Below are 13,800 nucleotides of genomic sequence, written 5' to 3' on the forward strand. Positions count from 1 at the left end.
GTAGTCACACGTTGTGATGGCAAAGGGAAAAAAACTCTCCCTTTTTGAACGTGGTCGGGTTGTTGAACTGCATAAGCAGGGTCTCTCACAGCGCGCCATCGCTGCTGAGGTGGGACGCAGTAAGACAGTCATTTGGAATTTCTTAAATGATCCTGAGGGTTATGGGACAAAAAAGTCAAGTGGAAGACCCAAAAAAATGTCATCAGCTCTGAGCCGGAGGATCCAATTGGCTGTCCGTCAAGACACTGGACGATCCTCGACCCAAATTAAGGCCCTTACTGGTGCTGACTGTAGCCCCATAACCATCAGACGGCATCTGAGACTGAAGGGCTTCAAAAACAAAAAACGTCTTCAAAGACCTCGTCTCCTTGAACGCCACAGAACTGCTCGTTTGGACTTTGCAAGAGACCACCAAACATGGGACATTCAAAGGTGGAAGAAAGTTTTATTCTCTGATGAGAAAAAATGTAACCTTGATGGTCCTGATGGTTTCCAACGTTACTGGCATGACAAGCAGATCCCACCTGAGATGTTTTCTACGCGCCACAGTGGAGGGGGCGCCATAATGGTCTGGGGTGCTTTTTCCTTCAGTGGAACAATGGAGCTTCAGGAAGTGCAGGGGCGTCAAATGGCCGCTGGCTATGTCCAGATTTTGCAGAGAGCATTCCTCATGACTGAGGGCCCTCGTCTGTGTGGTAACGACTGGGTTTTTCAACAGGACAACGCTACAGTACACAATGCCCGCAGGACAAGGAACTTCTTCCAGGAGAATAACATCACTCTTTTGGCCCATCCTGCGTGTTCCCCTGATCTAAATCCAGTTGAGAACCTTTGGGGATGGATGGCAAGGGAAGTTTACAAAAATGGACAACAGTTCCAGACAGTAGATGGCCTTCGTGCGGCCGTCTTCACCACTTGGAGAAATGTTCCCACTCACCTCATGGAAACACTTGCATCAAGCATGCCGAAACGAATTTTGGAAGTGATCAACAATAAAAGCGGAGCTACTCATTACTGAGTTCATGTTTGGAAGTTGGATTTCTGTTTTGGGGGGGTTTCGTTTTTTTTTGGAGGTGTGGTCCTAAACTCTTGATCAGCTGAAAAACAGCCTGTTTCAGTTTATTCGTTGTTTTCATTAAATTGAATGCTCAAAAAATGTTTTGTCTCACTCCCATTTCTTCTTGTTGCATGCTGAAGCTCTACTTGGAACCTTGTTAAGATCCAGCCATGCTAAATATGATTTTTTTTGCCATTTTTCAAGTGGTCTTAAACTTTTGATCAGGACTGTATTATAGAGAGCACATAGTTGACATTATTTTTAGGGGGCACTCCAGCTGGCAGTATTCATTTGCCCCAGATAGGAGACACTATTCATATATGCACTCAATAGTGGTCGCTATTCGTGTAAACAGATATTACTTATAGGGGGCACTTTGAGCGGTACTGTTCAAGTGAGCACCCTGGATGGCACTATTTATGTATGCACTATGGGTGTTATTCTTCATAGAGAGCATATACTTGTCACTATTTATAGGGGGCACTCCAGCTGGCAGTATTCATTTGCCCACAATAGGAGATACTATGTATAGTTGCACTCAATAGTTGTCGCTATTAATATAAACAGATATTACTTATAGGGGGCACTCTGGGTGGCGCTATTTATGTAGGCATTGTGGGTGTCATTATTTGTAGAGAGCATATAGTTGTCACTATATATAGGGGACACTTCAGCTGGCAGTATTCATTTGCCCCAGATAGGAGACCCTATTCATATGTGCACTCAATAGTAGTCGCTATTCATGTAAACAGATATTACTTATAGGCGGCACTCTGGGTGGAACTGTTCAAGTAGGCACGCAGGATGGCACTATTTATTCGGCCACTGTGGCTGTCACTATGCATAGAGAGCATATAGTTGTCACTACTTATAGAGGGCACTCCAGCTCCAGATAGAAGAACCTTTCATATGTGCACAAAGTAGTTGTCACTATTAATATAAAATTAGATAATTTATAGGGGACACTCTGGGTAAAACTGTTCAAGTGGGCACTCTGGGTGGCACTATTTATGTGGGCACTGTGGCTGCAACTATTGTTAGGGAACACTGTATCTATCACTATTCATAGGTATATTGGCCGGTACTCCTCAATGGGGCACTCTAGTTGCCCCTATTCATGGGGGCTGATGTTATTCATATGGGGCACTCTGGCAAGCACCATTCATGTGAGCACTCTAGTTGTCCTCGGTCATGTTGTCACGGTGAGGAGTGGGGGAAACACCCCACCGTACAATGTAGGGAATGTGGGAAAGCAACTAGGCCAGAGGCTGGGATAAGAGCTGGTCACCTCCTATTGCATCCCTAATCCTCACCCTAACTCCTCACTGTATGAGCGGACCTGGATAGTAGGAAGGCTCATACCCAGGAAACCTAGGACCCTGAGTCGCCCTGATAATCCCTCAAATAGAGAAAGGGGATGAGACGACCTGTTTATCCCAGACATGGATGAACAGGAGTCTCACTGGCCTAGCTGCCAGGTAAGGGACAAACAGTGCACAGCTACTGGATCGTCAGGTAAGAGCCCCGAACAACATGCACTTATCTGCCGCTGCAACCACGACGACTGGACCCCATGCAGATGTACTGGAACCCATTCACCTCACAGGACACAGCACAAAACACAAACATGGAATCCAGCAAACCAGAAACTGCCTGGAGCCCCATGCGGATAGGATGCATGGAGGCCCCACCAGAGTTACACATTGACTAGTGGTTCCCCCTCCGGGGAACCCTGAGACCCCCTTCCGGAGGCACAGACAAACAAGGGGATGTCTAGCAACCATGCTGGGCATTACACCATAGAACACCAAACTAGACATAACAAAAAATCCCCAAAACAATCCCACACCAAACATAACAACAGGTAAGGTAGGGAACAAGGAGAAGAACATAGGGAGACATCGCTAAAGACCTTGATGTTCCACAAGGAGGCACACACGGACAGGTGAAACATCCAGAGAGGAGCAAAGCTCCTTCTCCTACAAAGGCAGACAAAAAACTGACCTCAGGCTCACAACTCCAACATAAGAAGAGCCATGAGGCCACTCCCAACTCCACCTTGCACACACGTTAACCCCGTACACACCAAAATGGAAAGGAACACCAGACTAAAAGGGGAAGTGACCACACATGCTAAAACAACACGTTGCCACCGGCAACAAGCATGCACGGCACAAGTGTCACGGTCCACTACCACCAGACCATGACACAGCCGTGACACATGTGGGCTGATGCTGTTCATGTAAGCACTCTCGGTGGCACTATTTCTGGTAGAAATGTGGCCGCACAATCGATGGAGACACTCTAGCTGGCGCTATACATGGGAGCACTCTGATTTGCACAGTTTTTTGGGGGCACTTCAGCTAGCCCTGTTAATGGGGACACACTGGCATGGCAGTAATCATGGTAACACAATTATTGAGGTTCTCCATAATAATACGGGGGTGTTCACAATTTGAGTGAAGGGAATATTATTTTGCACTACATTGCGATTATTATTATTAAAAATTTTGCCCATGAATTATACATTCTTTGGTGGTTATTTCGGAATTTATCGGCACCATGATAACGTTTCTTCTCGATACAACGGCACATGCGTTCCATTCAAAAGCTCTCTGTACATGGATTTGATTGTATTCTCTTTGTTTTCTAGCCAAGCCGAAGCAGAAAGTGGTGAGTTGTTTTGACTGCCTCTCGCAGCTCGTCCTCTGAGTGCCAGCTGCACAGTCATTAATGACATATTCTTGTGTTTCCAGACTGAACATGTTGCGCCTTACGATGTTGTGCCATCCATGAGGCCTGTCGTGTTAGTGGGTCCATCACTTAAAGGCTATGAGGTATGTCGACCGGGCACCCAATGTCATTGACCACAGGGTTTGATGAATTTGGACAGGGATGGGATATGAACGATCTTCACGGAGGTGAAACCATACACATTCAGCACACTTAAAACGACTCCCGAGCACCATATAATTGTCATGTAGAATTAAAGTGAATGTGTCAATTTATTTCATTTTACTTTCATGATTAAATATATAGACAATAAATAATATATCTTCTATTTCTAACAGATCCCATTGACTATACTGGGATCCGTCTTGTTACTGTTTTTAGCAGAGAAAATAGTCCAGAATAAAGGAGCCATCGATGCAGATGTGAACGCAGCCTTAGGGCTCATGCACACAAACGTAGAATCACTGCACACTTCACTTATTTGGGCAGTTACGGGGCCAAAACTGACCAAATAACTCAAGGTCGATGTTAGCGTCAAAAAGAAGCGCACTCCTTTTACACTGTCGTCAGCTGATTCCACATAGATGTCTACAGAACCTGTTCTATTAAACACCTATACAAGTAGAGCCCCCCCAACAGAGTGGAGAGGGTTTCAGCAGTAAGTTGGTTTTGACGTCACTGATTATTTTGCCCTTCCTCTGATCCGTCAGAACAATTACCCCCAAAAAATGGATCCTGTCTGTGGAGCATCTGCCTTCACTCGGTCAGCATTTGGTCAGTAATCTATCAGTATTGCTAAAACCCTAAAAAATAGGAGTGGATCCAAAACAGAGATGACACGTGAATGGAATATTTGCATGTCTTCTCTGTTTTGTACCCACTCCTGCTTTTGGCTACCAAATCATAAGCCAATTCTGATATTACTATACAGGCCTTACAGCTGCTAAACAGACAGGAATTCGTTGTGTGTCTCATTTTTCCTTCCTTATGACAGATCAGAAGAAGGGTCAAATAAATGATGATGTCAGCCAGGCCGAAAGGCAAAATAGTGGCCCGGTCATGAAGTGGGGACGGTGGGAACAGCATGAGAAGTCCACAGAGTGGCTCTATGACATAGTGGTGAGGTGGAAGCAGCATGAGGAGACCACAGAGTGACCCAATGACAGTGTGGAGGTGGCAGCAGCATCAGGAGGAGGCCACAGAGTTACACAATGACAGTGTGGAGGTGGCAGCAGCAGCATCAGGAGGCTACAGAGTGGCACAATGACAGAGTGTGTAGGTCCCGGCAGCAGCAGCATCAGGATGAGGCCACAGGGTGGCACAATGACAGTGTGGAGGTGGCAGCAGCAGCATCAAGAGGAGGCCACAGAGTGGCACAATGAAAGAGTGTGGAGGTGGCAGCAGCAGCATCAGGAGGCCACAGAGTGGCAAGCTGACATAGTGTGGAGGTGGCAGCAGCATCAGGAGACCACAGAGTGACCCGGTGACAGAGTGGGGAGGTGGGTGGCAATACCAGTACCAGCTGAAGATGGTGGGTAAAAGAAGGAGCACTTGGCATCAGATGTGTGGCATCAGGCGGGTGGCAGCATCAGAATAGTAGCTGAGGCAGGTAGCCAGAAGAAACCGAGAGCCAGAAGTCATCCCTCTGCCGAATGGTGACAATTCGGCTGTCACTACGCAAGCAAGCATGCATCAGGCCAATTGTTCAAGTGACTCGGAGGGGCTCCCTGCCTCCCTCTCCACTGCATACTGCCACGGTGTGTCTGGGTCCTCTGCCTCATCTTCCTCATCGCCCTGTAGCTCCTCTGGCTGCTCCTGCTCCTCCTCTCCTGTCACCTGTGTAGAAAAACCACCCATTTCGCTACACATTGCTTGTGCTTCAATGTCCTTCTCCTCCTCCTCCAGTTCAGCCCCCACAGGGCTCATGTGGCCGTGAGAGCTAGGCGCCAAGTCTCCAGTCACCTGACTAGCAAGATTTACCAGCATCTGTTCCAGGACATGAAACAGTGGAATGACGTTGTTCATCCCATAGTCCTGCTGACTGACAAATAACGTGACCTCCTAAAAATGCCTGAGCAAACAGCAGGTGTCACGCATGAGCTGCCACTGGCTGACATCGAAGTTACACAGGGGAGTACACCTCTGTCCGCTTGGATCATCAAGAAAATCGTGGTCCAACATATGGAGGGTGGAATTCCAATGGGTGGAAACGTCGCATATCAGCCTATGTTGGGGGATGCCGTTCTGCAGCTCAAGGAGGGTGTGCTTTGCAGTGTACGAGTGGCTGAAGCACATGCAAAGTTTCCTGGTCATTTTTAGGATGTCTTGCAGATGGGTGGAAGACTTCAGGAACCGCTTGACAACCAGATTGAACACGTGTGCCATGCAGGGCACATGGCTCAGCCCTCCTTGATGCAGCGCCGACACAATGTTTTTCCGTTGTCGGTCACCATGGTTCCAATTTTGAGTTGTGGCAGGGAAAGCCAGGATTCGATTTCTTGATGAAGGATGCAGAGCAGTTCCTCCCCTGTGTGACTCCATTTGCCCAGGCAAATGAGGTGCAGAACAGCGTGACACCGCCGTGCCCTGCACATGTGGTATGCTGGAGGGGCACTGTGAATTGTCCCTGCAGTGGAGGCTGAGGACATGGTGGTGGATGAGGAGGCAGAGGTGGACATTGTCGCAGGACCAACGGCATGAGAAAGTGGAGGCGGAAGTGGCGTCACATGGCCAAGTTGCTGGTGTGGCTGTGCAGGAACCACATTCACCCAGTGGGTCATAAAGGACATGTATTGTCCCTGACCGTAGTTACAGCTCCACACGTCGGTGCTGCCGTGCACTTTGGCAGACACTAACAGGCTCAACTGGCCCACCTTCTGCTCTAGATACGTGAGCAGGGCTGGTACTGCCTTTTTGGCAAAGAAATGATGGCTTGGGACTCTCCGCCTTGGCTCGGCACAAGCCATCAGTTTTCTGAAAGGTGCAGAGTCCATCACTTGGAAAGGGAGGGACTGCACCACCAGCAACTTGGCCAGGAGCATATTCAGCTTCTGTGCCGTTGGATGAGTGCACGCATACTGCTGTCTCTTGGCAATCGCTTCGGTGATCGATTGCTGATAGAATGACTGACGAGGAGTAGGGGAAGGAGTGGGAGCATCAGGGCCAGCAGATGATGGGAAGGAGAGACAGCTCCCTTCGGCTGAGGTGGTGGAGCCTTGACTGCCTGAAATCAGGTGCGTGCCACCGGGTGATGCAGTTGCTGCGGCAGGCTGGACCACCACATCAGAGCCACGGTTCTCCCAGGCCACTTTATGGTGACGCTGCATATGTTGATGCAGGGCCGTGGTGCCAACATTGGCATCCTGGCCACGCTTCACCTTCTGCCCACAGATTCTACAAATGGCCATGTTCACCTCCTCTGGCGGCGTAACAAAAAACTGCCACACCGCTGAGTAGGTGATTTTACCCCCAACACTCCGCACTGACTGACTGCTACCGTCTCTGCTTCTGTGAACCCCTCCACCACTACTTTCCAGGTAGGCTCCTGCGAAGCGGTTGGTCTACGCTGGGCACGTTCTGCTCCCGACCTCCCACTGCTGCCACCCTGCTGACTCCCGGTCACGCTAGCGACTTGCTGGCTCTGCCGCTGCCTCACGGGCAAGCTGCCACCCTCTTCTCCCGATGATTAGTTATGAGCGGCATAGGCAATATTCGTTTTCGCAATGTTTCGCAAATTTATGGCCTAATATTCGCCATAAATTTGCAAATTTAAGCGTTTGTCTGACAAGTGTGTTCTGTTTCCAAATGCAGGTCTGGGTTTTTATGTAGGTTGTAAACCAAGACTAATGTAAAAAGTTGTTCACCTATATCTATACTGTAGGTTATACCGATAAACTCAAAGGTAGACATTCCCTTTATAGATATTAATGGCACTGTGTTCCACACAACCCTGTCCTTTTACCTACTGATTCCTCTCTGCCCTCCTTCTTCTGCTCTATCTTGCCTCTGACAGTGACTCCTGTAGTAGTCGTGGTTGCCTCTTATACCATATTTCATTGACAATGTCCTTTTCTCTTGTTAATCTAAAGGTTTGGTTAATATTTGTATCCAATTGATGTGTGTATCCCACATACAGCTTTGAAGGATGGACTGGGATGAAATGGAATAGATAGATTGAGATACGAAGCATAGATAGATATGAGAGATAGATAGAGACAACGGTGTGAAGCACCAAGGATTAGGAGACACTCAAAGTCAGGACACAGGCTTAGATCAGGACAGAAAAGTTCATACGTATCCGAGAAACGAATCCGAGGTCAGGGCAGACAGCAGAGTATCAGCAGGCAGAAGAGCATACCTTCACTGGTTAACTTGTCAACTAGGAACCTAAGCTCTGGCAAAGAGTGAGAGGGAAGAGCAGCATTTATTAGATAGATAGATAGATAGATAGATAGATAGATAGATAGATAGATAGATAGATGTTATGGACAGTGGGCATGGACCCACCATGCCATCTAACTGCTTTGGCTTTTTGGTAAACCTAAGAGCATTGTCCTTGTAGTCCACAGGTATTCACCCTTTAACCCTCTACAGGAATGTGGACTTCACTGTAGGGAACCAGCCAGTCTGCTACCTCCTGGAGTAGTCCCAGTGTGGTTGGCAGCTGATCCACGGTGGTCAGAGGCAACGATGCAGAGCACCAAGGATTAGGAACCACTTGAAGTCAGGAAACAGAACAGGAATTTTTGCATATTCGAAAAACTAATACGAGGTCAGGGCAGGAAGTAGAATATTGGAGTCGGTAAATAGGCAGAAGTGCAGTACATGGCACACAGACAGAACAGCATACCTTCAATGGTTAGGTTACTTTCACATTAGTGTTTGCAATTCCGCTACTGAGATCTGTCATAGGATCTCAATAGCGGAAGAAAACGCTTCAGTTTAGTCCCCATTTATTGTCAATGAGGATAAAACTGAACTGAACGAAACGGAATGCTCCAAAATGCATTCCGTTACGTTTGGTTGCGCTCCCATCGTGGACAGAATAACGCTGCAAGCAGCGTTTTTCTGTCCGTGATGTGGTGCGGAGCAAGACGGATCCTTCCTGGCACACAATGTAAGTCAATGGGGGCGGATCCGTTTTCTCTGACACAATAGAAAACTGATCCGTCAACATTGACTTTCAGTGGTGTTCAAGACGGATCCGTCACGGCTATAGAAGACATAATACAACGGGATCCGTTCATGATGGATGCATGCGGTTGTATTATGGTAACGGAAGCGTTTTTTCTGATCCGCAAAAACGTTAATGTAAAAGTAGCCTTAGGCTTCATGCACACGACCGTTGTTTGCTTCCGCGTCCATTCCGCCGATTTTAGCGTTTCAGGTGCGGACCCATTTATTTCTATGGAGCCGTTAAAAATGCGGCTAGTGCACCGTTTGCCATCCGCGTCCGTGATCCGTGGTTCCAGTCCGTCAATATAACCTGTCCTATTATTTCCGTGGAAAACGGTTCGCGGACCCATTCAAGTCAATGGGACCGCTAAAAAACATGGAGGCACACAAGATTGTCATCCGCGTCCGCGCGTCCGTTTTATTCCTATCATTTGCATGGCAAACCTGTCTTAGACTTTTTTTAACATTCCTTTATGTCTGGTGGTCCTCCAAAAATAAAGGAAGACACACGGAAACGGAAACGGATCACGGAACAACGGAACCCCATTTTGCGGAACGGAAGACAACAACGGTTGTGTGCATGAGGCCTTAATTAGACAACTAGGGACCTAAACTCTGGCAAGGAGTGAGAGGGCAGGTTAGCTTTTATAGCAGAAGCTGATTGCAGTTAGGGTCCATTCACACGTCCGCAAAATGGGTCCGCATCCGTTCCGCAATTTTGCGGAACGGGTGCGGACCTATTCATTTTCAATGGGGCCGCAAAAGATGCGGACAGCACACAGTGTGCTGTCCGCATCCGCACTTCCGTTCCGCGGCCCCGCAAAAACAATAGAACATGTCCTATTCTTGTCCGCAGACAAGAAAAGGCATTTCCATTATAGTGCGGGCCATGTGCGCTCTGCAAAATGTGGAACTCACATGGCCGGTGTCCGTGTTTAGATAGATAGATAGATAGATAGATAGATAGATAGATAGATAGATAGATAGATATGATAGATAAGATAGATAGATAGATAGATAGATAGATAGATATTATAGATAGATAGATATTATAGATAGATAGATAGATAGATAGATAGATAGATAGATAGATTATAGATAGATAATAGATAAATATTATATAGATAGATGTGGGATAGATAGATATTAGATAGATAGATAGATAGATAGATAGATATTAGATAATAGATAGATGATAGATAGATAGATATTAGATAATAGATAGATGATAGATAGATAGATAGATAATAGATAGATATTAGATAGATAGATAGATATTAGATAGATGTTATATAGATAGATAGATAGATAATAGATAGATATGAGATAGATAATAGATAGATAGATAGATAGATAGATAGATAAATAATAGATAGATATTAGATAGATGTTATATAAATAGATAGATAGATAATAGATAGATAGATAGATAGATAGATAGATAGATAGATAGATAGATAGATAGATAGATATATATTAGATAGATAGATGTTAAAATCAGCATGAAAAGAATTCTGCTTATGTCCCTTCAAAGAGAGTGAAACCTGCAAGATTATTTTTGTGGGCGATAATTGATTCTTCAAAGAAAAGATAGTTGAATACTGAACATTATCTCTAGCTGTTAACCCCTTGCATGAATTACCCGGAGCGGTGACTTTCCGGCTGCTGGATAGAATGAAGTGTAGAGATTTCCTCTGTCTCCTTTCTCACCTTTGTCTATTTTTCTCTCTCTTGTCCTCCTTGACTCCTCATTCTCCTCTCTTCTGGGAAGGTGACGGACATGATGCAGAAAGCCCTTTTTGACTTCCTGAAGCACAGGTTTGATGGGAGGTGAGGGACAGAAACATCAAGCATCTGACTGGGAATATCCTATAGGTTATATAGGTTCTGTGCGCTTACACTAACACGGTACGATGTCATTTATTGATCTTTTAGGACATTGTATACTGTATACAGGCATAGGCGTGCTGTTTGTGCATAGCTGCATGGCTCGTAGAAGCGCAGTAGGTCGCGCAGTAGCATAAGGAGGCCACTTGGTGTGCTGAACCGTAGACATCACCGTGCACCGTTTTGTACATAGAGCTCCCGAGCAAACCTATGCGCCCTCATGTCCTCACCAAGTCAGAAACAGCTCCACTCTAGTGCATGGATTGTATCTGGTATTGCAGCTTGTAGATGGTGCTGGGCTGCAATACCTGACACGGCCTTTGATCAAGAATGGTGCCATTTATAGAAAAAAGAAAAGGTAGACCTCTTATTTTTTTAATTTCATGTAGAGGGTTTACAAGGAGCTGTATACATAGGTCTACATAGGAGCTGTATACACAAAATGTTTTTTGTAGCCATATTTAATATGGGTGGGTCCCTATTCCTCTCTATGTATCCTGAGACTCGCTATACTGAATAGAAAATGCTGCCACAAAGGAGAAAGGAAATAAAGTAAGAAAATCGATGAACTTGTCTCCTAATCTAGATCGGTATGTTTACTGCAGACAGAACTGTCATTTTAACACATTATGCCTTTTCCTAGGATATCCATCACAAGGGTCACCGCTGACATTTCTCTGGCCAAGAGATCAGTGCTGAATAATCCCAGCAGAAGAGCAATAATTGAACGCTCCAACACCAGGTCCAGTTTGGGTAAGAGCTTTGTACATCATTAGAAACTGTGCATTTCTGTGTCAGCAATTTACAGGGAATATGTCAACTTCAAAGGGGTTCTCCCACAAAAAATAGTCTACAGTTTTCAAACCAGAACCCGTATCTGAATACTTTTGTAATTGCATGTAATTAAAAATGTATTATAGCTACTGAGTTATTCTATGAAATCTATCTGTATAGCGCCACCTGCTGTTAGTTTTTTCCTATTTCTTTGTCCTGCTCAATGAGAAGGCCGCACATGCTCAGTTGCATCCTTCAACTGCCTCCTGAGCTGTGATAGGGAGAGCATGGACACGCCCCCTTAGCTACAGCAGAAAAGACACGCCCCTTGAGCTGTCAGCTTGATATAAATGTAGCAGAGCAATGATTGGGGAGATCTCTGGATCCATGTGAGGTACAGGGCTGGTTCTAGCTTTGTGAGAAAAAGAATGTCATGTCCTATATGATGTCTGATTTTCATTTTTTACATTAGTTATGGGATAAACCCTTTAAAGGACTGCATCATTTATATATTTTTTTACTCATACATACTCTTTTTTATCACTTGTTTTTATTTTCTGGAGTGGAGATTTAAAAAAAAAATTTTTTTTATTGGAGGCAGCCATCTTGCCTAAGCAGCTTTAGATATGGACCAAGGCATCCTGTAGACAGGAGATGATCGTTGAGTGTGTTGTGGGGTGGGCATGCTCTGCGACCTGTGCAGAAGTCATTGTGCAGGGAGGGGGAGGAAGTGAGCTGTGACCATGACCTATAGTGAATGGTCGCTCCTGTGTTTTTAGAAGCCGAAGGCAGCCAGCATACAACCCCTCTTTAGTTTTAATGATGCTTTATATGTCAGTTCTCCTATTTCAGGAATGCCCAACCTGAGGCCTCCCAGCTGTTGCAAAACTACAAGTTCCATCATGCCTGGACAGCCCACAGCTATGAGGGCATGCTGGGAGTTGTAGTTTTACAACAGCTGGAGGGCCACAGGTTGGGCCTTTAAGGATTTTTCACTGAAGGCCTATCCAGAAGTGGACTGGGAACTTACAGTGGCCCTGGAAAAAAAAAAAAAGTGGCCCCATGTTGAAGGCTGGGCAACACAAGTAGGCAGGGCCAAAAATAATTAGTGCAGCACAAAATACTACCACCGCCACCACGGTATTCAACCCTATCACCGTCCTGAGGACGGCAATTCAGTTGAATTGAGGAGAGTACTTTCTTCTGCCAGCCAGGTGTTTATGTACCAGATGCTCCTAGCATTAATTAAAGCTAAGAGCATCAGATCACTATGTACTAACTGGAAGCCCCCAGACCATCAGCCCACAGGGAAATTTCCCTGTAGGGTCTATGGCCAGTAAACCACTGGGCCGATCTTTAGAATAAACCATCAGTTTGTGATTGGTTGGGATCCCACCCCTAGGCCCCCGAAGGTAAGACAACTTCACTGCAGCATCTTCCACAAAGTGCCCCGTGTGGCTGTTTTTGGCACTGCAACTTAAATTATTAGGACTTAGGACGTTGTAGTTCCAGACACCAATGTGTGGATGAGAATGCCGCATTGTCAGTTGTGCAATGAAGGATCTGCCCATTCGTTCTGGGAAATCTCTCAGTAATAGCCTATCCTAAGAGCAGCCCATCATATAAAATCCTGGATACCCCTGTTTTTAAAGGGGTTTTCCAGGATTTTCATATTGATGGCCTATCTTCAGCATAGGTCATCAATATGAGATCAGCGGGGATCTGACTCCCAGGAACCCTGACAATCAGCTGTACAAAAAGGTTGTGGCACTTTGTGAGCGCTTAGGCCTCTTCCTAAGCCATGTGACATCACCATTCATTGGTCTCATGTCCTAGGTGCAGCTCAGTCCCTTGCTGTAGCAAGCCCAGCTGCTATCCAATAGATTGGGCTATGCTTGGTAAGCTGCCAGGACCAGAGCTTCGCTTAACACCATGGCTTTCTCAAACAACTGATCGTTGGGGGTGCTCAAAATAAGAGTATAGACCATCAATATGAAAATCCTGTTTAAATTGCACGTATCTCATGATATGAATATTTCATATGGGATACGGATATAGCTGTAATTATATGCTCTGCATAACCAGCATTTTTAGTTATATAATCCACTGCTTGCTCTTGCACGAATCCATATTTCCCGTGTACGGCTTCGCGCTTATTTGCAAAAAAATAAAAT

At 45.8% G+C, this 13,800-nt stretch overlaps 1 protein-coding gene across 1 annotated transcript in view; it reads left to right on the forward strand.

The window, feature by feature from the left end:
- CACNB4 (calcium voltage-gated channel auxiliary subunit beta 4) overlaps positions 1–13,800 on the forward strand; it is a 93,134-nt gene that overhangs the window by 66,099 nt on the left and 13,235 nt on the right. The window contains exons 6-9 of the mRNA XM_040441350.1: positions 3,711–3,730; positions 3,814–3,894; positions 10,737–10,795; positions 11,496–11,605. Coding sequence (XP_040297284.1) covers positions 3,711–3,730; positions 3,814–3,894; positions 10,737–10,795; positions 11,496–11,605 — 270 coding nt within the window. The remainder of the gene's footprint in view (positions 1–3,710; positions 3,731–3,813; positions 3,895–10,736; positions 10,796–11,495; positions 11,606–13,800) is intronic.

The sequence above is a fragment of the Bufo bufo genome, chromosome 7, assembly GCF_905171765.1.
Source record: "Bufo bufo chromosome 7, aBufBuf1.1, whole genome shotgun sequence".
In the NCBI taxonomy this organism is placed as follows: Eukaryota; Metazoa; Chordata; class Amphibia; order Anura; family Bufonidae; genus Bufo; species Bufo bufo.